This window comes from Durio zibethinus, chromosome 6 (assembly GCF_047325235.1).
Source record: "Durio zibethinus cultivar Kanyao isolate XHJ-2024 chromosome 6, ASM4732523v1, whole genome shotgun sequence".
Taxonomy (NCBI): domain Eukaryota; kingdom Viridiplantae; phylum Streptophyta; class Magnoliopsida; order Malvales; family Malvaceae; genus Durio; species Durio zibethinus.
Window position 1 is genome coordinate 6066233 of NC_143167.1, and position 25867 is coordinate 6092099.

The following is a 25867-nucleotide window of genomic DNA, read 5'->3' on the forward strand; positions in this document are numbered from 1 at the left end:
AACTAATGAAGTAATAATTAAATGATAAAATTAAGGGAGTGCATACTTAAAACCTCAATGTGACTTTAGAGTGTTAAGATGTTCTAATTAATTAGCAAAGAGTTTAAGATTATTATTCAATTATATAATGATACTTTATTAATGTGTAAAACAAAAAATAATAACGAATGAGATTATTATACAACTTATTAATATTTATTTTTAAAGATTTGATTATTTTTTATGATGCAACTTAAAAAGTTGAGACCCAGTGAAAAATGATAAAGCTAATTAGCTTAACTAGAGAAGACATCAACAAGTTTAATTGCCACTTTAAACCTTACACTTTTGAGTCTTTTCATATCTCAAAACAAACCCCTGTTTCCCTTTCTTTCCTTGTTTATCTCACATCCCTAAAACATTCCAAAGCAGTAACATGTCGCCCCCTTCGTCCGCTACAGAAAGGCAGGAGGGTTAGGAGATAGGTGACTCCCACACCAGTCATTCCCTCAATCATAACACCTCCCTCCCCCACCCCCCAACCCCTTTCTCCCTTTCCTTTCCTTTCCTTTCTCTCATAAATCCAATACCCACATTTTACAAAAGAAAAAAAAATACCAATAATAATAATAAAAAAAAAAACCCCACTTCCCTTCCCACTCTCTCCTCCACCCCACTTCACTTCTCTCTTTATCTCTCTCCCGACCAGACTAGTCCAATCAAATTTTTGTACACTTCTCAAATCTGTCTCTTTTTAAATTAATTCGCATAAAATTGAAAAAAAAAAACGAAATAATTTTCTTGTAAATTGTCGTCCTAGCTAGATCTCTTTGTTAGTATTATTACTACTGCTTCTCTTCATCAATTCTTCTACCTTGAGCCACACTATTTGTATTTCCTTTCCTTTCCTTTGTTCTAGGCAAATATAGTTACAAAACTATTTAAAAGAGAGAGAAAAAAAGTTGGAAAAAAAAAAATGTCACTGGACTTGGCATCTGAACGTGTTTGTTATGTTCACTGCAACTTCTGTAACACCATTTTAGCGGTACAGCACTGAATTCCATTATTTTTTTTCTCTATTTATGTAGCTTCTTCTTTTTTTTTTTTTTTTCATGTCCTTTGAAAAAAAGAGCTGAATTAGCCATGACTGGCTTGTTTTCAGTGCTACCCTTTTGTTAGCTGAAATCCTTTGGTTCTTTTTTTTGAAGAACAAAGCCGGAATTCACCTGAGAAGAGTTAGCACATATGGTCTTCTAACCCAACTTACAAAATATCCTTTTTCTGGAAAAAAAATTTTACTTTACCTATCATGGTTCATGGATCATGAGATTTGCTTCATTTAAGCTAAAAGTTCTGTTTCTTATGTCATATTTTATGAGAAATTTTAGCCTGTTTTTGTCTCAAAGTCTCCAAGATGACCCAGAATTCCCATCTAAAACAAGCACAAGTATTTTATATGTATTTGGAGGACAGGACACTGTGAAAACATTTTGGAAAGCCAAGGGGATTTCATAACTGGGAATTTGATGATTTGGAAACCCTTCAAAAGATTGATCTCTCACAAACGATCAAATGAAGCTTGGCCAAGTGACTTTCAACAGTTCAAAAGAGAAGCAAATACCCCAAAGGCTTCTTCTGATGATAAAGCCTTTCAAGATAGCTATGACTAGGGCAACAAGTAGGCATTATTTAGGGTTCTTCCAGGTCATGGTGCAAGTAAAAAATGAAGGAGCTTTCTCCTTTCATACCTTTCAAGGTCATATTCATGGTTATTTCATGTCTGATGATAAAGCCTACCCCTTGCTTTAGTTTTCCACTTGGAATCCTCATAGTTACCAGTAACTTGGTCTTCTTCATTTTATCAGCTACATTTGTCTACTACAGCTGCTGCATCTGATGAAAATAGAAATCATTTTTTTAAGGTCTTTTCTGTTCAGGAGGTGGAGGTAGAGGTGGAGGTAGGTGCTTCTCCAAGCCAGTACTGAAAGAGGGCATATCATCTTTTTTTGTGATCAACATAAATTTGATACAATATCAAGTTCTTTTATTTTTACTGTTATTATTATTATGATTTGTTGCATAGTTTCAGTTTTGTTTGGCCTTTAAGTACAAACAAGAGTGTTTCTCTTTCTTTGTACAAAGAAATTATGGAGAGAGAGCTGGCAAAGAGAAATCATGGCTATAGCAAGCCATAAACCCAAGTGCTTTTCCTCTCTTTTTTCAGTCTCCTTTCATCATAACATGCCTCTGTTAAGCAACCCCTTTTGAAACCAATCTCTCTCTATATATCTTCTCTCCTACCCTAACCTATCTCTTCCATTTTTTTTTCTTTTCCTCTCCTCTCTCAAACAAACAAAGCCACATTTAAAATACAAGATCCTAGACACTGTACAAAGATCAGTAAATCAATCACCATTCATGATTTTATCTTTTCTTTGTTCAACGACCATTGATAGCTGTGGTTATTGGTCATGGCCTTTACGGTTTCCGTTCCAGTCACGTCCTTTTCATCTCTCTCTTTGTCTCTCACTCTGGGTCTGGCCTTTTTTTTTCTATCTTTTTTTTTTTGTTAGGCAGAAAAGTCAGGCGCACCGAAAGGAGAACAAGGGTTGGGAGAGACGAAGAGACAAGTCCTTTGTAGTTATAGTTATTGCTCATGTGAGCTGTACGGGTTAACCGAGGTCACAAGTCTTAACATAACTTGGCACCTGCTCGTTTCTATCTCTTCCTTGATTCTCCTCTTCGCCATATAAAAAGGACCCTCAAAGAAAATTGAAAGCGATATATACATAGTTTTGCAGCTTATTCTTCTCCTTCTCCTTCTTCTTTGAAAATTGTTTTTGGTACTGGCAAGTGTGTTGGATATTCTGAATATGGCAGATCTGGGGACTATAAAAGGAAAATGTCAGGATCTCAAAGGATATTAGGCTTGGGACTTTAATTTCCTCTTACTGTTTGATATTGTATGAAGCAAACCATTCTTCAATTTTTTTTCTGATTATCAAATCTCAGCAGCTTCAACTCTTTCTATGACCAGTAGAGAAAGATGGTGGCTGCACATAAAAATTAATCTCAAAATCTTGAGAATTTTGGTAACATTTGCAGGTTAGTGTTCCATACAACAGTTTGTTCAACATTGTGACTGTTAGATGTGGGCATTGCGCGAATCTGCTGTCTGTAAATATGGGAACTTCATTTCAAACATTTCCCATTCAAGATGCTCAGGTATGTTTTCGGGTTCACTTTGGCTCCCCTTTTTTCTGGGACATTCTTATGACTTCTTGAATATTAAATTCAATACTACAATAATATATATATATATATATATAGTTTAGTAAAAAATGGCAAGTAATTAAGACAAGGAATACCTTTTTTTCAGTGACCAAAGATTCCAAAGAATATATACTATATTATTTTATGGGTTCCTAAGCCTTTTAGCTGATGATAAGACACTCTGGTGTTTTCAAAATACAATATGAAACAATTATTGTTGTTTCAGTTGATTTGACCTCTTTCCTCCTCCTATTTCTCCAACTTTTTGTTTCTTTTATAGGGCCTTTTTGCTAAATATATGCACCTTGGTCTTGGGATGGATGTGCTATTTAAATCAAGGACAAATTTAGATTCAATGCTCTTCTACTTTAAAAAAAAAATGCTATTAAAAGCTTTGTGGGGAAAAGAAAAGGATTGTTTGGATGATTTACTTGTTTGTTTTGTTTTGAGAGGAGTTGCAGAAACAGCAGATAAACACTGATCAGGATCATTCAAATAAGGAATGTGGGTCGTCTTCCAAATGCAACAAGTTTCCTGCATTTGATTGTGCAGAGTATGAAGCACCTAGAATGCCTCCTATTCCCCGTTAGTCTCTCCCTCTCCCTCTCCTTCTCTCTCAGAGAAATATATATATATATATATATATTACGTACAAATGCATTATATAAGCTATGTACCCTTCAGTAAATATTATACATGTATAGCTGATACCAAAGGGTTAAATGCAGAACCAACTACCTAGGCATTTTTATGATGGATATGGAAAAATCTGAATAAAAAAGTGTCTCCCTTACAGCTGGCAAAAGTAAATAATCAAGTAGAATTGATCACCACATTGTCAATAGTACCACTTAAGAGCCTTCGCTTTTCAGAAACACCTTAAGCAACTCATCTGATCTCTCCTCTCCAGTCAAGGCACCTCCAAGACGGTGACCTTACACAACAAGTTTAACTCATTAATTATTAACAGTTCCCTATACCATCCTAAACCATAAGAAAGTTGCCCCTAGAGGATATGTTAAATGATCATATTGCAGTTTGATATTTACTATTTTCTTTATCAGAAAGAATTCAAAGTAATATTATTTGCCATTTTGGTTGCTTGCATGAAAATGGACCACTATTGAGCACCCAGGCTGCAAGCCTATACTTGCCTATGCTGATTGCCTATGAAGATAGAAAGTTTTCTAACCATTTTGGATTGAGAAACAGTCTCTAGAGTTTGAAGAACAGGAAACTGCTACACCTTTTCAATTGTATGGTTTAGCATCTATTTGCACATGTCTATGATTACACAAAAATATGATTATATTTAGATCAGAAAGTTTTAACCCTAAGAACAGTGGGACCACTGTTTATATTGAAATCTGGAATGTTACAGCCTTACTTGTTTGGATTTTATGGGTGATTTACGTGACCAGTCCCGGCCGGTATCACCTAGAGATTCAAATCAAGCTGCTATTATTTTTAGTGCCAATACATATTCTGAACAGAATAAAAAAGCATTGCAGAGAGATATTAAGCCTTGATCAATAGACTGATGAGAATAGATGATCTAAATCTAGTGTTTTGTTTAATTAAGCTTGCTTATTAATGAACTATATGATCAATAATGCAGCCCCTGAGAAGAGACAACGTGTTCCTTCTGCATATAATAGGTTCATTAAGTAAGTTTAACCAAAATTTCATGGCTACTTGATTATTTAAGGATTATAACCCCTCTCTCTTTCTCTCTAACTTTCCATTTCTGGGCTCTTACTATTTTTAGGGAGGAAATTCAAAGGATCAAGGCTAGTAATCCAGATATCAGTCACAGGGAAGCTTTCAGCACAGCAGCAAAAAATGTAAGTTTTTTTCGGTTCTGCAAATGTATAGATAGAATATACTCACTGCTTATCTAATTCAATTAAGCATAACTCCATTATAAGAAATTAACCATTATTCCATTTAATATGGGTAGGCCATAAATCCCACCCCCCCTCCCCATTCAATTTAGTTCTTTTTTTTTTTTTTGTTTTGAAAGTTGAAGAGATTTTATTAAGACAAAAGCATACATGCACTTACAACCAGACTACTAAGTCAGAGTTTCGAAAGACACCCGACTTAGGTAGAGAGAGGCAGTAGTAAAATATTGACAAACAGTAGTATTCTAACACATATAGGAAAAATGGGAAATATGGTCAGAGAGTGATTTCAATACATTAGACTACCTATCATTAACTGTATCACTTGATCTCTTTTAGGTGAGAGAAACCCATGGGCTGCAGTAAAACATTTTTGCCAAAATGATCATAAGTTTGTGTCAGAACTCTTTTGCACGATTTGATATTTCATGGTAGAAAAGGCTGTCAAACTCTTAAAATTTCAATATTTTAAAGATATGATTGGGTCTAGTAATTGGAAGATAAAGCCTCCAATCATGAATATTTTCAAATGGATGAATGATTTCCCTAAAGAACTCAATATTACTGTCCATTATATGCATACTCCTCCAAGGGTAAAACACTAAAGCGTGTATGGTGCATATTCATTTTTTGAGGAAAAAAGTCTCAATAAATGGTTGGTAATTAATGTTAATAGTGCATTACAGATATTTTCATATTTTGCCAGATAAAGAATCTTAACAGGAAATTTTTAACCCAGGGTTTCAGGATTTGGTTTCTATTCATGACATAAACTCTTTTTCTATCAATAAAATCCATATTTGCTTTTCAAAAAATAAATAAATAAACTATTTCTAAGGTGATAGCTCTTGAAATTGTTGGTAAGTACAGTACCCATCTGCAAGAGTTGTTCATGAATGATATATAGCTAACTTACCAAACCTATGAAAGGGAGAACTGAATGATTAAAACAAACCTTTGACAATTAGCTCATGAATGCTTCTAGACTGTAGAGTCGTTGGCCCTTGGTCGTTTATCACAGTCAGATGACTGAAAAGGAAAAGCTTCTTATTCAACACCACAGGTTTAAGAATGTACATAATTATTGAATTTAATCTCAGAAGTATGATGAGACCTTTATATATGGAGATTATACTGTTTTAGAGAAACGTTATGTGGTGTGCTTCCTTCTTTCCTTCCTTGTGCTTTTAAGGAAATGAATTGTCAAGATCATTAATAACCTGCATGCCTCCATCAAATTACCTCCCTAATTCCATTCAGTCTCACCTGCTTCAAGTGTGTGAGTTAGAAATCATTAACTGGGTTAGAAGGTCTAAGAGTGTTTTCGTTCACATTTTACCTTTATATTAAATACTATTAACTGTATATATATGCTTTTTTCAATTTTTTGGATGTATTAAAACCCAATTCTTTGAACAAAAGAAACATGGGCTTGTCTATCAAGAGCTAAAATTATAATGCACTCAAGGTGCTGTGTTCTATGCCTTATTGAAGATTCGTACTTAAATTTTCCTAATTGATCAATGATTCTCTCCATTACTCCTAAATTGATATTTAGGGTGTTTATCATAGCTACATATCCATTTTTCATATCCTTCAAATGTTTTTGTTTTCTCTTGGGAACAATGTCTTTCAGAAATTCATATGCTCATGATACTTTTTTTTCCTCTAGCCAAAAGAGAAAAATCATAGGAATGTAGAGGCTATTGCTTGCTTCCTGTTTAATTATGTACAACACTGTATCGCCAATAAGACGGCACGCATATTTATTACTACGATGCTATTACACTTGGCACCAAAAAAGAAAAAACAAGTGAGGATTTTGTCTATGCCTTAAAAACGTATCTTCAACTTCTTTCCTTTTTCAATATTGGCATATAGTTAAGACCACGAGGCTAATTTAATCAACCAACTTATGGATATCCTTGTACTAATCCTTTCCCAAGTCATTATATATAATGTAATTAACAACATTAATATTGTTTTTTGCAGTGGGCACATTTTCCTCACATTCACTTTGGGCTAAAGCTAGATGGAAACAAGCAAGCAAAACTGGACCAGGCATTTGCAGATCAGGGTGCTCAAAAGTCTAATGGGTACTACTGAAACACATTGGCAAACTGTGAGTAGAAGCCAGTCATCATCATCATCATCATATATCTATATATATTATTATATGTTTAATTACTAAAGGAATTGAGGTTTTGATGAAGTCCCCTAAACTAGATTGCTAGGAAGGCCCTCCTGAAAAACCTTTCCAGCTTCCTATTATGTGTGTTGCCGTTTTCACCTCTTCTCCATCAGAATTAATTTCTTTCTATTCTAGTGATTGCTTTTATGTTGAATTCAGATCTTATTTTCAAGTAAACAAATATTCCCAGGGAATAATGTGTTGCAATTTCTTTTGGTAACAACCATGGCAGATTCTTTAATTAATCTCTCTCTTTGCTCTTGTTTTCTCTCGTTATCTCTCTCTTTCTCTTTCTCAATTCTTCAGAGTGGGCAGCCACCTCTGTCCACTGAATCTAGCTTGCTAGAGAGGACCACTTAACCAATATGTGACATTTCATTGACTTACTGCTCTGCACAAGGACCATGAGCTCATCCCATTTGAAGCTGTGGTTTTATTATAATGCCTGCTTTAGGCTTCTGTTTGAGCCTAACTCACTAGTCATTAGCATCTTGGAGAGAAAGAGAGATGAGAAAATTCATAAGAAATAAAGATGTTAGGTTTAGCCAATAGCAATAGTAATAGCATGGACAGATGACAGAACGATACAGTTCTTTCGCATGTGTTCACCTGTCATGTTCAGTGCTCAAATCAAATCGTTAAAAATTTGATCAGATGACCAAAAATAATTGTATTTTATAGTACTTGTTGTTGTTGTTGTTGTTTTACTTTTCACCGAATTTGATGGCACAAAAGTCATGCAGAAAGATTTACAATACACGACAGACAAACACACACCACCTTGGGATACACAAACAAACTTTTATAATGCTTTTTGGATTGGCCAACCAAACCATACAAATATTCTTCAAAGGACTACTGACTACATACTCTTCCTTCGATTGCATCTTAAATTTTCCTTTTTCTTTCCCTGAACAACCTCAGTAACCTTTAAATGAAAACCCTACATTTTTACTTGATTTTGTCACCCTTTTTCTTCTGGGGTTAAGCTTCAAATTGCGTACAAAACTTTCATTTTTTAATGTATGAGAAATATTTTTACATATATAATAACAATTATTACATACACCAACTCTCTTTGACTTTATTAGTTTTTCTGTCATTTTTATCAATTATGAATAATTATTTCGAATTGTAGTCTTATATATTGATAATCATTTGTTGCCATTAATCTTAAATGCGAGATCCTTTTAGGGTACTTATAATTTATCTTATATATATATATATATATATATATATATAAAAGAAGGTCAAAATGTAAAAGAAATTTACTAGTGTTGTAGATAAAACTCTTAACTTTACAAGAATTTCTTTTTTAAATGAGATGGATGAACCATTTAGATTAAGTTCCTCAAGTTCATATTTTGTTTTTACTTGGAGAGGAATTTATTTTTAGATTAATGGTTGTCTCTTATTTATTTTTTGGGTTAAACTAATTAAACTTTGATCATTATTTTTAATAAAATTATAAAACTAAAAAAAATTTAAAATAAGATTTGCAAATTTTGAGTTTCAAAATTCTAAAAACATATATTTTTTAAAATTTTAATTAAATATAATATTGTAAAAAAAGAAATGTCAAAATTAAATTCGTTACACTAAAAAAAAATCAAACAAGAACAAATAAAATAAAATAGTGATAGTAATAAAGAACTATTGACTAAATACACTCGTATCTGTTTAAATTTTATGACAAGCAAACTCTTCAAAACAAGCTCCAAATTAGTCTACAGCTTGTGTCACACTAGCCCTTTTGCAAGGGCATAAAAAAACCCTAGATGTCTTGTCACCAAGGCTATTAGTGAGGGACACTGGCCGTTATGAATGGTGCAGATTACTTGAAACGTCAGTCACTAAAACAATCAAAGTTAATTATAATCTTTTCACTTTCATAGTCCCTACTTCAATCGTCGTCTTTCTCTATCTCTATCTGTCTCTCCATCTCAAGTTTCTCAGGCAAAATTTTTTGCACTGTTCCTATTTTATTTTATAGCCCAAATCAAGCAGTAAAAACCTTAGATATATGCTTCTGTCACGCTGAAGTCATGAAAACCCTAGCATCAACAAGCTGTGATATAGTAAACGAAGCATGACCATTGTACATTGTTGATTCCCTTGAAGAAAAAATAATCTAAAAAGAAGGTTGAAAAGTGGGGGTCCCTTTGCCTGGTGCGATCCCCACTAGAGCACAGTGACTTGATGCCCATCTCCATCCCTCAAATGGCCAAATCGAGCCATGACAAAGTGGGGCTGTGACTTCACCACCAAACGTGCATGGCATTGGCATGTGTTGATATATATAATAGCATAGCATCACTTCTCTACACTACAATTGTACTAATGGAATTTGTAGTTTGCCAAAAGCAAAAGAAAAAGGCCCAGAGAAAAGATCAAGATTAAGAAGCGGTAAGGTGATGGTGTGTAAATGAAACTGGGGTTCGTTTGTCTGTTGGGATAGGAGCTAATAGTACAGAATCTGTAATGTCAAATCATGTAGTTGGTATCTTGGAAGTGTATATTATTTATTTTTTGATAAACTAGTATTTTAATACTATAGTATATAAAAGAAAATGTGTGGGTATTGGGCTGTCAATGTCATGTCACATACAATGAGTGCTAAGCTTACTGTTTCTATCTCTCTCTTGGGATTGGATGGATTAGAAACAGGAAACGGAGGGAATGGAAAGGGCTGCTGCTGCTGCTGCTGCCGCCTTCTGTGCAAGCAGGCAGGAGCAGCAGCAAAAAGCGAGAGGTGAGTGAGTCAGTTGTGACATAACCTTTTTTTTCTCGTTGCCAACATCAATACTGGGAAGATACTTTTGAGATTTCCCACTTTCATGTCTTGTCTGGAATTCTGATATGATATGATAAATAAACCCCTTTTCTTTTAATTTACCCCACACGTCCTCAACTCTCTTCTGCTCTTCTTTATTTCCTCACATTATTTTAGCACCATCATCACTTCACCATGTATCTCATTCCCTCTCTCTCTCTCTCTCTCTCTCTCTCTCTCTCTCTCTCATTCTTTTCTTGGTCAAAATCTCAATAATTAGCTATTCATCTTTGCAATTTGAAACTAAATTTTTAATAATTAAAAAAGGCTAAAGGCTAAATGCGTAATATATCTTTTCAACCTGAACTTGTCTATATTTGCTCTCTGAATACCACCCCAATCAGAAAATTTTCATAGGATTGCTTTCAAAAATAATAATTTAACTGGTTTTGAAAACTTGGAGTTGAAATTCCAAGAACGAAGAGGTAAGAGAGATTTTGTAAAAATTTCATTCAAAAATGAAAAAAAAAAGTGTAAAATATATTTGATAGTTGTGTAGAAGTGGAGCTTTCAGTTGGTAGTGTTGAGTTGTATCTTATCTGTTTTTGAGGTTTTCACTTATCTGGTGTTGACGGTTTTGAAACCTCTTATCTTTGGACCACTTGGAAGCTCAATGTGTTGCACCTGTTTGACAGATATTCATGTCCATTTGAACACATCATATTGACTAATTAATATTCTTAAATACAAGAATATCTTAAATACAAGTATGTTGTATATAAGTTCTTGAATTAAGGCTCTCCCTTTATAATGCTTAATTTTGCTTTAACAAGACACTATTTTTTTTAAGAATTTATATTTGATACACTGTTAGTGTATAAATTTTTTATATTATTAATAAATCAGATGATGCCATATTATCAATGAATAAATATTAACTTTCAAAATAAATTTTTAAAATAAATATACAAAAATTTATTTATTAATGAGGTGACATCATTTGATTCACTAACAATATATCAAATATAAATAATTTTTTAAATAATATATATATTTGCTATCTGATTTTCTTTGAAAAGCTTTTGCATTTGATATGAAAAGTAAAATGGTAAAATACACTTACCCCATTTAATTTGAAAAATGCCCTCTTACCTCTCTTAGGCTTGGTGAAAAATACACTAACCCTCTTATTGTTTATTAAGTTTTAAAAAAAAGTACCCGTTCTTAATTATTAATTATTAATTTCTTTATTTTTTTTTATTTTCATTCTTTCTTTCACCCATTATTTTTTTAAACTAAAAAAAAAGAGAATTTAATTAGTTTTAAAATTAACTTTAATTACTATCAAATTAAATTCTAATTAAATTATATTATAATTCAAGTACATGCTAAAAATTTTAAATTTACATTAATTCAATGTATTATTATTAAAAATAAATTAATTACCATTATTTAAAAAAAAGTATAGTGATAAATAAATTGATTAAAACAAAAAAAAATAATAAAATGATAAAAAAAAAAAGGGAAACAATGAACAAAACTAGGGTTTTTTTAATATTTAAAGTAAAATTTGAACAAATATTAGTTTGATTAATGAAATCCTAATTAACATTAGTTACTATGTGTGCATGAAAGAGATGTTACAATAGTCTAGTCTTTGTAATGCTTTCGTCAATTACATATCGATAGAAATTGTTTTTCCCATTCAAGAAAAATAAAATTAAATTCGTATGGTGGCTGTTTGTTCATCTTATTATTGCGAAAGCGATGCCAAAACTCAAAACCAAATTTCACCAACTTAATTAAATGATGACTCATCACATTTGTTTTTATCTAATTCTCCCACATGACAATGTTACAAAATTGGACCACTCCATTGTTAGCTGCTATTTCTGTAGCGTAAACTTGTCTGGACATTAAGACAAATAAATATATGAATTAATTGGCTTACGAAAATTCATGACATATAGGTCGAGAAATTGATTTAAGAAACGGGTTTTTCACTTCAATATATTCATGACTTATAAGTCAAGAACCAATTTTATAAATGATAATTTTACTTCAATATATGTGTTTTTTATTTAAATCATATTACACGCATAAATTTTTTCGAACTCATAATCTCCAAATGCGAACTGATCTAAAGAACAATCGACTTCTTATATTTTTAAAAAGGAAAAAAATGAAATAAAAATGATCGTGGTCCTAGATATAGTCCCGAGTCAGTGTCCTCCAAAATAATAATGCTGGATGTACAAACTCACTTGTATAAATTCTCTACCGTATAAGCTGTCCTCTCGTTCGGACAATTTACTTTCACTTCTTTTGACCACCTTGCTTCTTACGTTAAACCCCTTCAATTTATGTGTAAAAGCGATAATGAAAGCTTAATTTTTCTTTATACGTAAGATTATCGAAATTCAACTTTTGTTTTTACAATTAAGAGTTCAGTGTCCTATCAATAAAGATTATGCGATTGTTGGCAAAAGCGTGATTGATTAAATATAGGATAAGATTTTTCAAAAAATTTTTGTTACTAATCGATAGCTTATTTTTAAGTTGGCTAATAAAAATGGGCTAGTCATCATTTATCATAATCTATTCGATTAACCAGTAACCTTAAAGAATTTATTTGATTGAGTTTGATGTTTAGCTCAAATTATTCATTCACTTTCATTGGAGTTGGATTCTAATAAAGTTGATGTTTGATCCTAACACTTGTAAATTCACTTACTCCAATTCCCCTTTGGGCTTTGGTCTCTTATGTATAAAAAAATTCTCTAAATATAAAAAATTTAAATTTACATATAAAATTTAATTGTTCTATAATATCAAAACTATAGATTATAATCAAATTTTAATTAACATTTTTTACAAAAGAGGCTAAAGCTTAAAGAGAATTAGGGGAAAAAAAATTTACAAGTGCTAAAAATCGAATTTCAACATTATAAGAATCCACCTCTTGAAGAAAGTGGACGTACCATTTGAATTAAACTCAGGGCTAAAAAATTTTAATTAACATAATATCAAAGACTTGATTTGCAAAGGAGAAAGATGTCATCTGACTATTTCGACTGGAGCTCGGCTTTAATATTAGAGAACCTGTTAATTTGTCTATACTTTTGTAAGAAAATAATTTTTCACGTACGTAGCAAGTTGAAGTTGAAGGACCTTTTGGATCTAATATGTGAATTGCCAGGTGATTTTGATTTTTTTTTGGGTACAAAATCGAAATGGGAAGCAATCTTTGTATTCCTTTTCTTTTGGATTTTCCCCTGCATGAATTATTTTTGGTAATTTGATAACCACTAATATCAGATCATGATTGTTCCATGCGTACAAATTTACCACCCTTAAGATATCCATAAAATGCGTTTGTTTTGTATTGAGATTTCTCAACAAATTGAAATTGAATTGTCAAGAAAGCGGATCAATCTCAGGGCACAAAAAAAAAAAAAAAGCAAATTAATCAAAGCAATAGAACCTTGAACCAGTCCAAGCACATGCAATTCTTTTATCCCAACTGTCATCTGTCAATTATTAAGATATATTCATGGGGTGATTCCAAAACATGCAACATGGTTTGCAAATTGAACCCAAATTCTCAACACTGACACTTTTATGAGGGAAACCATTCACATGATTAAGTTGAACATTTTTTTTTCTTTTTTGAGTTAAAAATTGAAATTTCTTTTTCACATTTCAAATACCATAAATTCAAGTACTTTCCCTTTTATACCCCCCACATGCAAGATCATACCATGGGCTGAAGTGAATGAGAAATGAGAACCACAGGGACCTGAGCAAAACGTGAACCATGGGATAGTGGTCCTGGGGTAAACTGGGCTCATGGACATGGTGTCGTGGTACTAAAATTATCAAGAGAGTCAGGTCACATCTTGCACTAAAAGGGAAAGAGAGGAGATGTGGTCCATCATTGAGATAAAATTCAGTGAGAAAAAGAGATGACATATATCTTCCATCTTATCCTACAAATGGATAAAAATAATCTTCTGTCCTTTCTCCCCGTTTTTTCCTGAGAATCTACTTGATTCTATCTCTTCAAATGACATCAAAATGCTAGGCATTCCCAAAGCAAATCTGAATTAAAGTATGCATGCAGGCATGAAGAAGTAATTTGGATTCCACCACAGTCACATTTTTAGAAAAATGATAAGTCCAAAAGTGCAGTGGCAACAAGTTATGAAATTACATTGGACATTGGCATGTTGAAACTGGTTAACTCATGAATTAGCTATCAATCAATTAATTCAGTGTTCAATCATCACTTGTACGACAACAGTAAACAAAAATTACACTTTCATGGGCCAAAGCAACAACCTTTGGTCAAACTTTCACAATGTGAAAAAAAAAATGCTGGACACTTCCTTTCGCAAATGGTTATAGGTATAAAAGTAAAAAAATCCCCTTCAGTCTCTCTCACCTGTCACTTCTTAAATTGCTACTATGTTACAGCCATCACTGACATCTACTCTAAGTTTATAATGTCCCTTCCTCTGTAATACCAGATACTATCAACTTAGACTAGACAATGCCAATGATGAAAGAATGCTATTCTTTTGAAATTGATAATTGTAAGGCAGCAAAAATTTTCATATATTCACCAACAAATAATACCTAGCTTGAAATGGTTTAATTGGTAAGTGATGACTCAGATGCTTTATTCCACAACTCTTCTGTAGAAGAGAAGATAAGCAGCAGATGTCTTTATCTTCTCCAGGGTGATGGGATAAACATGGCTATCATCAAACTCATACCAACGTCCACCCCCATGCTACATCAGAGAAACAAAAATTATTCTAGCTGTACCAACATGCAATCAAGTAAACGTGCAATCAATTTTCACAAATTATTAGAATGAAAAGGGGGAAATTTTTATACTTCGTGCTAAACAAATTAATAAGTATCACCATTATAATCTATAGTCTTTTACATATGTGCATCCTCTTCTGAAATAAGCCTGATCCTAAAATGATTTTGGACACCTTTTTTTTTTGGGGGGGGGGGTTAGGGGTAGGGAGGGTCCGGGGCTTGAGAAGTGTGGAAAAGCACATTCTGAAGGTTGAAAGTTGCTGTAATTGGGATTATTTTAGAAACAAAGTCCTCCATTAACATATGCAGAACTAGGGATGGCAAATCTACCTAAACTGACAGGTTCTGACCTGATCTTATAAGGTTTTTTTTTTTTTTTTGAAATAGGATTTTGGGTCCAGTCAGATTTTTTTCTAAAATAAGGATCCAATTTTTGGTAAACCCACCTCAACCTGATATAAAAAAAGGGACAGCCCGGTGCATAAAGCTCCCGCCATATGCTAGTTTGAGGAAGGGTCTATCGAAAGCAGTCTTTCCTTAAATTTTTGCAAAAGAGTGTTTTCACAACTCGAACCCATGACCATCAACTCACATGACAACAACCTTACCGAATGCATCAAGACTCAAACCATATATATACATATATATATATATATATTTAAGATATTAATTTAATAAAAATATTATATTTATATATAATTAAAATATAATTTATATTAAAAAATATTTTATAAATATTATAATAAATTAAAATTATTAAATTAATTTTGAATTGGGTTGGATTAATTGAGATTTTATACATATGCGATTCGGGTCGGGTATGAAAAATGATGTTGTGATATTGGGTCAAAATTGGATGTAAATTTTATGAAATCAGTTCAAAGTTGGGGCAGGCAGGTAACTAACAAGAATTAAATAAGCTAGCTAATAAATGCTAAAATTTGTTTAACCATCCAACTAAAAATTTGCAAATTATCAGATAAGGTAACACACTGAGAAGGCTCTGAGCCTGAGCTATAGAGCCGGATCCTTGCATTCTTTCAAAAGGTTCATGTACCCTAATCAATGTTCCAACAAGGGGACTGATCACCAAAGGTTTCAATTTACCAAGACAAGTTTGATGTATACAGCAACCCTAAGGGTGTATGAGTTAGTGTCTACGTGTTTTGTTCTTTCCACTTGAACAAACCTACAGCATATAATGCCACATGCTACACACACATAACGGTAATATGCTATCCTCTTATCTTTTTATCTCAATTATGACTAATATGAAATAAATTTCTTTTTAATTAAAAAAAAAAGAAAATAAAAAGCACTTTGCATTAATTTTCTCTATATAACCAAAATAAAACCATGGTTAGTTCTTCACTTACATGGACAAATGCAGTGTAATGACCACTTCCCATGCTTCCATAGTGGTTACTAACTGCATAAAGCATGTAACGGTTAGATGACTCGCCATTCCTATAGCCAATATGATTTGACAAATCAAGATTTTCAATGGGGAAGTCAACATATGTCTCCAGCTTGTTTTTCAAGAATCGATTATATGAGAATCTTTTTAAATGAATAACCAGAATCTCTGGCAGTCTCCAAAGATCCAACTTTTTACTGGCTTGACGGTGCTCTTTGCAACCTGGACAGTACCTAAAATTACATTAAAAAAGACGAGACATTAGAAAGACAATGACAAGAAGCAACATATCCACAAGAAAAGTTGGATAGCTGAAAAAAGGGCTATTGCTTGAGTTTATTAGCTATACATACATATATACATGCATATACAAATAACCTAATGTTTCAAGAACTCATATAAACAACTTATTTGAGGATGTTTGGAGGGATTAGTGGCGAATTTAGAAAACAAATAGACTTAAAAATGATAATTATCTCTCACACACATTAAAAACAAAATGGCAGATCTTTTTTCTTTTAATCTGCAAAAAATGCAGTGACATAGAGCCAAAGCGTCAGAAGGTTAGCAGGCCTGCAAAAAGTCTATGGCTCTGAAAAACTTATGCAGAACATAGAGTATGAGCAGATATACATTCAATGTAACATCAAGGGAACCTTTTAATATAAAGAATAATGATGAGCTATTAGTTCATAGAAAGGGCATTGCACCCTCCAATAGGAAACACCTGCATGCAAGGTTTCCTATCAGAAGGCAAAGCAAAAACAAGGAAACATTGCAAGGATCAAAATAATCAGCAAAATAAGATTTAACTCACTGATAAAAGTTAATCCTCCCAAATGAGCAAAACAAATTCTAATTATTTAAGAGGCAAAATATTTCTTAAGCAAAGTTATGAGCAAAAATGTAGACACTGACCACATGTCTTCTGGTCCAAGTGGCTCCTCCATCAAGAATGCTTGAAGACAATTATAAAGAGAAACAGATTCCTGAGGTCTCTTCACCAAGCAAGACTTAAAAATTTGCGGTAAAGAGCTAAGAAGCTGTATATCATACTGTTTAACATACTTTTCTGGCCAGGATGCAAGCACATGTAACCTCCCGGGCCCTCTAGCAGCTGGTATCGCTTCATCCATAATTATCTGGGATTCCTTGACTATTCCCTTTTCATCTGTTCCGTAAAATTGCAATTCAGCCTCTGAGGGTGAGACAACCCCATTTGCATCAGGGGGCTTTCCAACCCCATTTGAAACTGGAGATGACGCATGCTCTTTCTGAGAAATGTCTGCAACTGCAGTGGTCTCAGAGGTATCACGGTCATCTAAGACCTCTTCAGCCTGTGTCTGAAATGGATTTAGTAATTTCAGATACAGACCATGGATGTCAGATCCATTGACAACATTAGAAAGCCTTGCTACAAGAGGTATTCCGAATGTCTTCCAACTTGAAGTCAGTTTCCCATGGATGTACTTCCTGTACATATGAAATGTCAAATAGCATAGGTTATAAGAGATACCAACCAAAACTAACAGATATTCTCCAAATAAATTCAAAGTATTTGTTGTGCAGCTGTAGGTGGGTGGACAACAAAGATAATTTTTGAGTAATAATATATATGCAGCCAATCATAGGGGTTATCTACAAGTAGAGACAGGAAAAGGAAATGAGTGTTTTATGTCTTTGGAAGGTAAAACACCAAATAACATGCAGTTGCCTTTAAGGATCAACATATTAGACTTTTTTAACGACCAAGTGAATCTACCATCTTTCTTTCCCTGCTAATGTTGACAGGTAAATATGGGAAAACACTTATTTACAGCTGGTTGTAATCTTGTAATCTGTATATTTATATTTGTATCTCTAGAATTAACTATTTGCATCCCTAGAATTAAGGGCACAAAATTAGGACAAAAAATCCCTCAATTATTGGATCAGTTTTAGGAAGATTTAGTTTCTTAGTTTACCCGCTAGTTAGTTATATATAAACCTAAAGTGCTCGTATAAGCAGTTTTTCAATATACATTCAGTTTTACTCTTAGTTTTTCATACAGTTTTATTTCTTAGTTTTTCCACAGTAAACTAGAATTGACAAAAAAACTATCATCATTTTCTGCAATTAAGTTCAAGTATGGATCATCTTCAACCTTAGTTGTCTTACCTATAGGACCCATAAAGGAATCCCAAAGTGTGTGTCCTTATGAAGCAAGCAGCAATGTTTAGATTACATGAAATGAATCGTATTCTATCAAATGTACAACAAATGATTCGTAAACAACTTTAGACAGCTGTTGCACTTGATAATACCATAAGGAGATGCAATAATTCCAAGTGGCCATACAAAGATGCAACTATAAGATGACATACATATTTTGCCTCAAACATGTGTCTTCAGTAAGAAGCACTTGTAAATATAAATTATATACTAGGAATAGCAAAATTTGGCAGTCACATGTAACCCAAATTACTTATTTTCAATTTGCATGAACTTAAAGAATATTCTTTTAACAAGAGGTAAAATAAGACACGCAAACATATGAAAATCAAATCCAAATCATGAAGAGGAAGCGATGCTGAGTGCTGTCATGCTAGGAATTAAACAAACTTACTCCTCCATCTGCTGATGCATAAATACAACTAAAGGAGCTTTTTTGGTGTCTTTATTTAACCGATAAGCAACCAGTCTGTCATCATCTCTAATCAGGGATAAAGAATCAGCAGGTTCTTCAAGATAACGTATAATTCGGTTGTTGTATATCTGCAATATAAGTTAATGCTTACAGATTTATGAAACATTTATAAGCATAACAACAATATTAGTAACTACTCTAACAGATGCAGATGTTGTAAAGAATGCAATAAACCTCTGCCACCAGAAGGGTCTCATCAGCCCCTAAAGAACACGCAACACTAAGAGCCTGGATAAGGTCTTCAAATTTCCCACTCTTCGGGACAGTAATTGTAAATGGAGATGGTTGAGAAGTTCCATTAGTACTGATGACAGCTACAGTCATTGTTCGCAATGTTGTTGATGGTAGAGGTAGTGACAGGTACATGAATGGATCAAATGTTATAGAGACCTTTTTGCATTCTGGACAAACTAATGTTGATTTAAATTGACCCTGCAATGAAGATAATCAAGACCCATTAAGTGGAAAAATATACCTGTGAACAAATACAAGCAAACACCAACTACCTTTATACTGAAATACAAAATGTTATTAAAGACAGTAAACAAATTAGATCCAGCTTGCCTTAGGTATTTCACAACAGGAAATTCTGGAAGCATTCTAATATTTTATTCCATTAACTAAACAAAATCACCCATCCCATAAACCAATAATTGAATAATTGATTCAATCTATGAGCCACAATTCTATCATTCTACAAGAACACAGTAAAACACAAATGAATATTGAATCTTCCAAAATGTATGCTATCACCATCTCCACCACCGTACAAAAGAAAAGAAATTTGATGCTATCTACTACTTTATTTTTTGTACTAATGCTATGTACTACTTTTATATGTCAAATTGTAAACTTAAATCTCACAATTTTTTTCCTAGAATCAATATCTTTAAAAGTTTAAAAGAATGGAAGTTAACAAACCACCAATGGCATATGACTGTGATTGCCATGTGAACCATACAAGTCAACTAAAACTTTCAATTTGAGTCCTCAGAACCAAATCAAATTCGACGAAATAAATTTACCTGGCACACATCAACAATGATAGAATCATTGCGAGCAAGGTGATTTTGCCAATATTCATCGGCTACTTCTTCATCTTGTCGACCCTCGCCATCCTTCACTTCAACATATGGCTTACTTTTCACACGATTGAGATCCTCATGAAGTCCATCCAACAAAAAGGCAAGAAGTTCCTAAGATAAAAGACATTTCAAATTAATAACGAAAAACGAGAAATACGATCACATTACAATCACTCACTAAAGGAAAAACAAAACTCAATTATTGAGAGCAAGAAAAAGTTCACTGACTTGAGAATCATGCTGATTGAAGCCACTAAACTGAGGAGCAAAACGGGAAAGCTTTGACTTAAATGTTCTTGGTGCCACAGGGGTTGCTCCAGGGGCCCATAACTTCCTCAATAGATCCCCAAAGGCTGAAGCAATCTCACCCTGAATAAAAGTGCATGCTTTAAAGGATACATACAACTAAGAACAGTTCTAACTTCACACTATTCGGAAAACTATATTAAATAAAATCATGAAAGCAGAGGGACTAAAGCAAATATAGCGTACATTCATGCCCAAAGGATTGTCATGATTTATTTCTCTACTATAATCCCCAAGAAAATAGTCAACCATCTTTGGTGTATGAGCCAAGCACTGAATGGCACTGTTCATGAAACAAGTGTTTCCTAGATTTTGTAATCCAGTCAATCCCAAAGAACCAGCTTCTCCAGATCTTTCACAGAATGTTGAGGAATTAGTATAGATGAAATTGGAGTTTCCAGTGCCATTGCAACCATTTATCAAAGTTGAAGCACCAGAAGAGCAATTTGCAGGATTTTGAACTGACATTTCATCTTTTTTTCCTTCTCTACGTTTCATGGAATCTGACAACCCATAGACTTGCAACTCCAGGAGAATCTACAGATAAACAAAAGTAACAAAACATTACTGGCATACATCAAAATTACAACTATTGATTTGTAAGACCAAATAATTTATATGATATTTCAATTAAGCCCAACAAGAAAGCAGCAAGAGAGCAGTATATTAACATAGAGGGGAAAAATCAATTTGCCCCTTGCTTTAAGATTGGTTCACACTATGCCACACTGTCCTTCCTAATCACAGCTGGCATCATCTTAAGATTCATTCCCTTATCTTTCCATTAACACAAATCTGCTTTTAAGGGAAAAATTTTGAGTCACAGTAAAAGTGCCTCAGGTATATAAAATTCCCTTTCAAGGTTATATGTGATGATTTATAATGCCACAGAATTTTATCTTGGTTGGGGGCTCAAATTTGACAAGGCATAACTTCTAGAGATTTTAGCAAAATAATGCAATCAAATAAAAATAATAGTATATGGTCGGATTAGCTAATGCATGACAAGTGGCTTAAATTGTACCATAAAAATGAATCAATCAAATGGGAAAAGGGATGCAGAACAAATGGTGGAACTAGAACATCCCTTATAAGCGTAAAGAAACATGGAACTCTCCAAAAGGAAAATCAAATGTCAAGATCTTGTCTCAAAACTAAAATTAATCTTGTGCAATTTTAATCATCTAATAAAGGATTCTTACAATATTCTTTTTCGGATATGTCCCATATGATGGAAACCAGGTGGTTTAGCTGAACATTGGAGTATATAACATATGATGGAAAGCAATTTTTGTGAACTGGATCTATTTGTAACAATCATATGGAAAGTGAATTTCAGCAAAATATTATACTGAAGAATAAAACGTGAAGATAGTATATTTAGTCAAAGATTATATAAGCTTGAGTGGTTAGGCAAGCACAACCAATGTCTTGAATGTTGAACTTCTTTTTAAGAAGCAAGACATGCAGACAAACCCAATAGTTAAAAAAGTGTGTTTCAAAAACCTAAGAATGACATCTTAGAGGGAGATTGGACAGAATCAAAAAATGCATAGATGTAAACCAATATCTCATTTAAAAAGAAAAAAAAAAAAAAAAGAAAGAAAAGCTACCTCTTACCTCCCAATCTGATTGGCGTTGACAGTCTTTGAGAAATCTATTTCTCTCATTCACAAAATATAGAGTTGTCTGCCCAGAAAAGTCCCAAATGTGTAACTGTGAAATAAAGAAACTTAGATTGCTATCCCATTTCAGTAAATAAAAAATCCTCCCCAACGATATGGAAAATTACCTGCTCAGAGTCTACACTAAAGATTTTGCAGGCTCTTCTGAAAAGTTCCGCTGCATTGTCCTGTAAAAAGTGAAACATAATATAGGCACACAGAACCAAGGCAATCTCATATTATGAAGTAGGGTTAATGATTCAGATATGTACGAGCATGAGAAATTTAACCAAATAAAAAATTAATGCAAAATGCATCTCATGAGTACAGGAGAGAAAACTACAAACTATAGCATGACCTTAAAATGCTCTAATTGTAAGAAGATCTAAAATTCCAAGATGTAATCAAATCTCAAGAACTATGCATATATGGAGTCAATTCATAAAGTTTTATACTAAGTCGTTTTATTTCAACATAGGACTCAAATTAGAAATCGCATTTAGTCCAGTTAATGGATAGATGATAAAAATAGCACTGGTTCAAATGACTAATTATTTTTGAAACTATGGCTTTATAACAAAAATGGAACAAATATGCTTAGCTGCTTTCCAGAGTGAAAAATGAACACATACACCTTTAATATTATGCTATCATGCTCTATTTCCATTTTACAAATAACATATTGATTGTTGGAAACTCTAATATTAAAAATTAAAAACACATCAGAATGAGAGAATGTCTAGGCATTCTATTCTGGCTAGTTAGACATTATAAAATCTATGGCCATCCTAGTGTGATACATCCTCACAGACCAAAAGCGGAATAATGGTTAATTGAATGAACTTACCTTTTTGCTAATTTTTACTCCCAATGAATTTGTTTCCCGTGGAATAGATAGTCTTAGCTGCAACGGATATACATCTGCCATGTCATCTTCAGCAGCAGAAAAGCTTTTTCCACCTTTTGCTACAACTTTAGCATCACTATGCCTACATGGAACAGCACAAAGTAGAACTTGAGAGATATTAAAAAGATCTGTTTAGTTTCTAAGGCCACATTTTTGTAACTCAAACAAACTCAGATTTCATTGTAAAATTCATACAATCGAGGAAAATGCCAGGTGTATAAAAAGCAAAGTGGATATGGAAGAATAAGCCATGCAAATATCCCCAAACTAAAGGAACCGGAAAAAAAAAAAAGAAGGGGAAATTATGCATAAAGGCTGATTATAAATTTTCAATCTTTTCTGATCACTAAGAAAAATTTCAGTATAAAATTGACTGCACATTTATTGCAGATATATTAAACAGTTCACTCTTGCTAAAGGGGGGGCATGCTCTTCTAAAACTGAGACTGACAAGTTTAATTTTGATAAAAATGTAGAAGCAATCTTAGAATCTAAAAGATTGGGAATATGCACAGTTATAGTTTTCAACATGAATTGCAGACTTGTCAGAAATTTTTAAGTCCATATTAGCAGGCTCCCTAATTCATGTAGATTGTAGATGATGCAAAAGTTCAGAAAGCAGATCTTAAGCTAAATTCGTTTTAAAAGGTCCCACATAGTGCCACAAACGTTACTGAGAGCAGGAATTGTACTTAAATATATCAAGGTGTGGTGCAAAGATCCTTAAGTAGGATAATACCATGTCAAGAATTGTTGACCTAGTTTTTCATGAACTTATTCTGCTGTTGTTTCTAGGAGCAATGGAGACTCCTAACCATATCAAATTGGAACAAAATAGTTCACATAATGCGGGAAGTATACTTTGACAGAGAAATTAAGGTTCTTTTCAAAGCTAGACTTGGATCAAAAACTAGAATATGCTAAAATTATCACTTTATCTAATCCAGACGATTGGAGCAAAATCAAACTTCACGTAAATTCACTTGTCTCGTACAAATTTTATCACTTCTTCTTCCCTCCCATAAATTCTATTAACATCCATAGCATAAACTCTTAAATGCAATGCACCCTGGCACGAAATCTAAAGGCATTCAAAGAACAAGGGATAAGTAGAACTAACTAGTCAAAGTTCAAACTATTTAAAATCAAGGAAACCAGTGCCTGATCAGATCAAGTAAAAACCAATCATAAAAACACTTGCCATTTAAGAGCCTGCAACCAGATTTCCCCAGGAACCAATGCATAGTCCCGTCCTGAAACACCAACCTCACCATTTTTACCGTTGTGCAGAGAATCCTCCTCCTTCCTTAAATTAAAAACAAGATCCGAGTTGAATATGTTGTTGATTAACTTCATGGGACAACCATACGACGTTCCTGGTGTTGCGGTATACAAAATCCCCCTCTTCGCATCAGATTCGCCTAAAGTTGAATCCTGTGCATCTTTCCACCACCTTTAAAAGAAATGTATTAATAAATATGAATCAACTCTTCACCAATGTAGACATTATCAAATATAAAAAAATCAAATTTTTAAAAATAAACCACTGAAAATTTCAAAATTTTGATATCTCACTTCAGGACCTATTCTCTAAAAAAATCCAAGCAAATGCTTACAATTTTTTTTTTTAAATCCAATTGAAACATTGAAAATGTTATCTTTATGGTTACTTAGAAAGTTATCCGTTAAAGAACAGCATAAAAATTAAATGTTTATTAAGATTTCAAATCACATTACCGAGATCGACTACTCCATTAAACCCAACTCCAAAAAAAAAAAAAATTTTTTTCTTTTTTTGTGATTGGATAAATTTTAAGTTGGGTTATTTTAGATTTGGTGAAATATTTGAAATTGACCTGAAGGGGACAAAGTAAACTCGCTGGTCGTTGTTGTTGTCTGAGTCGACTCGGTGAGTGGAATCGGAGGAACCCTCGGAAGGGAGACCGACCATTTTCGGAAGAGAAAGAAAAAAATAATAAGAGAGAGAAAAAAGGGAGAGAGAGAGAGAGAGAGCTTAAAAACGAACAAAGAAAATGGTTGTCATCACTTTTTTCTTTTCTCTAAAAATTTTGAGAGAAGAGAGAGGAAAAAGCAATGCCAGATTTTGCTAAAAGAGAACGAACAAACAAACAAAACAAGTGGAGTTCACTTTTTTTCTGGCGAAGAGGATTCAAGGAGGGAAAATAATATATTAAATATTTTAATAAATTATTTATTTTTAAATACTACATGTTTTGGGGTTGATTTTGGAAATTAAAGTTTTGGGACAAAATAAGCGACAAATGTTCGTAAGTTACAAGGGGAGAAAATCGATGCTGGGAACTTTCCCGTTTTATTCGTTTGAATTTAAAAATTCGTTTAAAATTTTAAAAAATTTGAATAAAAATAAAGATTTGTTAAATGAATTTAGATTTGAATTATTCAAAAATAGATTAACTTTTAGACGTGATTTAGATCTGTTTCGAATGAACTTTTTGATTCGAACTTAAATTAAAAATTCGATTAAAAACAATACCTAGTTTGGTTTGATATTATATATAGTGTACATAGGGTAGGTATAGTTCATTGGCAAAGAAAGAAAGTCTTTGTTTGAAATCAAAATTTTTATGATCTTTTAAGAGCTATTCAGACACTAGATTAAAGAGTTGAGGACATATATTTTATATTTATAATTATGTTATATGAAAATAAGTAATTAATTAAATAATGTATGTATATACATTAGTATTTTATGCTTACATTATTCAATTTTATCCAAACATTAAATTAAATTAACAAATCCATTTTTTAGGTTTTGTTTTGTTAGTTACTTAGTGTGTCATAGTTAATATTTATTAGATAATGTTTT

The 25867-nt window shown here is 32.9% G+C and overlaps 2 protein-coding genes across 5 annotated transcripts; one reads left to right on the forward strand and one right to left on the reverse strand.

Annotated features, from left to right (window-relative positions):
• The first annotated feature begins 329 nt into the window (after window positions 1-329).
• On the forward strand, window positions 330-7606 carry LOC111285953 (putative axial regulator YABBY 2). Of its 3 annotated transcripts, none has more exons than XM_089761976.1 (6): window positions 330-2942; window positions 3085-3204; window positions 3714-3837; window positions 4871-4919; window positions 5021-5096; window positions 7149-7606. In XM_089761976.1, the coding sequence occupies exons 2-6, from the start codon at window positions 3163-3165 to the stop codon at window positions 7260-7262; spliced, it is 405 nt and encodes a 134-aa protein (XP_089618102.1). In that variant the 5' UTR covers window positions 330-2942; window positions 3085-3162; the 3' UTR covers window positions 7263-7606. The 3 variants fall into 3 exon arrangements, with proteins under 3 accessions (XP_089618102.1, XP_022731414.1, XP_022731413.2); XM_022875679.2 differs by having other exon boundaries at window positions 824-1024; XM_022875678.2 differs by having other exon boundaries at window positions 1815-1937.
• Window positions 7607-14349: 6743 nt separating this feature from the next.
• On the reverse strand, window positions 14350-25180 carry LOC111286124 (ubiquitin carboxyl-terminal hydrolase 8-like). Of its 2 annotated transcripts, XM_089761977.1 has the most exons (14): window positions 24876-25084; window positions 24221-24472; window positions 22960-23101; window positions 22241-22300; window positions 22069-22164; window positions 20915-20985; window positions 20635-20800; window positions 20371-20511; window positions 20083-20253; window positions 19232-19489; window positions 18977-19125; window positions 17289-17843; window positions 16330-16603; window positions 14350-14915 (listed from the first exon to the last, which is right to left on the reverse strand). In XM_089761977.1, the coding sequence occupies exons 1-14, from the start codon at window positions 24968-24970 to the stop codon at window positions 14802-14804; spliced, it is 2544 nt and encodes an 847-aa protein (XP_089618103.1). In that variant the 5' UTR covers window positions 24971-25084; the 3' UTR covers window positions 14350-14801. The 2 variants fall into 2 exon arrangements, with proteins under 2 accessions (XP_089618103.1, XP_022731661.1); XM_022875926.2 differs by having other exon boundaries at window positions 20635-20985; window positions 24876-25180.
• Between the last annotated feature and the right edge of the window lie 687 nt (window positions 25181-25867).

Coding starts and splice junctions, on each gene's coding strand:
- LOC111286124 (XM_022875926.2), bottom strand. CDS start 24,970: ATGGTCGGTCTCCCTTCCGAGGGTTCCTCCGATTCCACTCACCGAGTC. Junction 19,490..20,082: donor TCATTGTTGATGTGTGCCAG/GTAAATTTATTT, acceptor TCTTCATTGCAG/GGTCAATTTAAATCAACATT. Junction 14,916..16,329: donor ATTACACTGCATTTGTCCAT/GTAAGTGAAGAA, acceptor TCTCTGATGTAG/CATGGGGGTGGACGTTGGTA.
- LOC111285953 (XM_022875679.2), top strand. CDS start 956: ATGTCACTGGACTTGGCATCTGAACGTGTTTGTTATGTTCACTGCAAC. Junction 1,025..3,084: donor TCTGTAACACCATTTTAGCG/GTACAGCACTGA, acceptor TAACATTTGCAG/GTTAGTGTTCCATACAACAG. Junction 3,205..3,713: donor TTCCCATTCAAGATGCTCAG/GTATGTTTTCGG, acceptor GAGGAGTTGCAG/AAACAGCAGATAAACACTGA.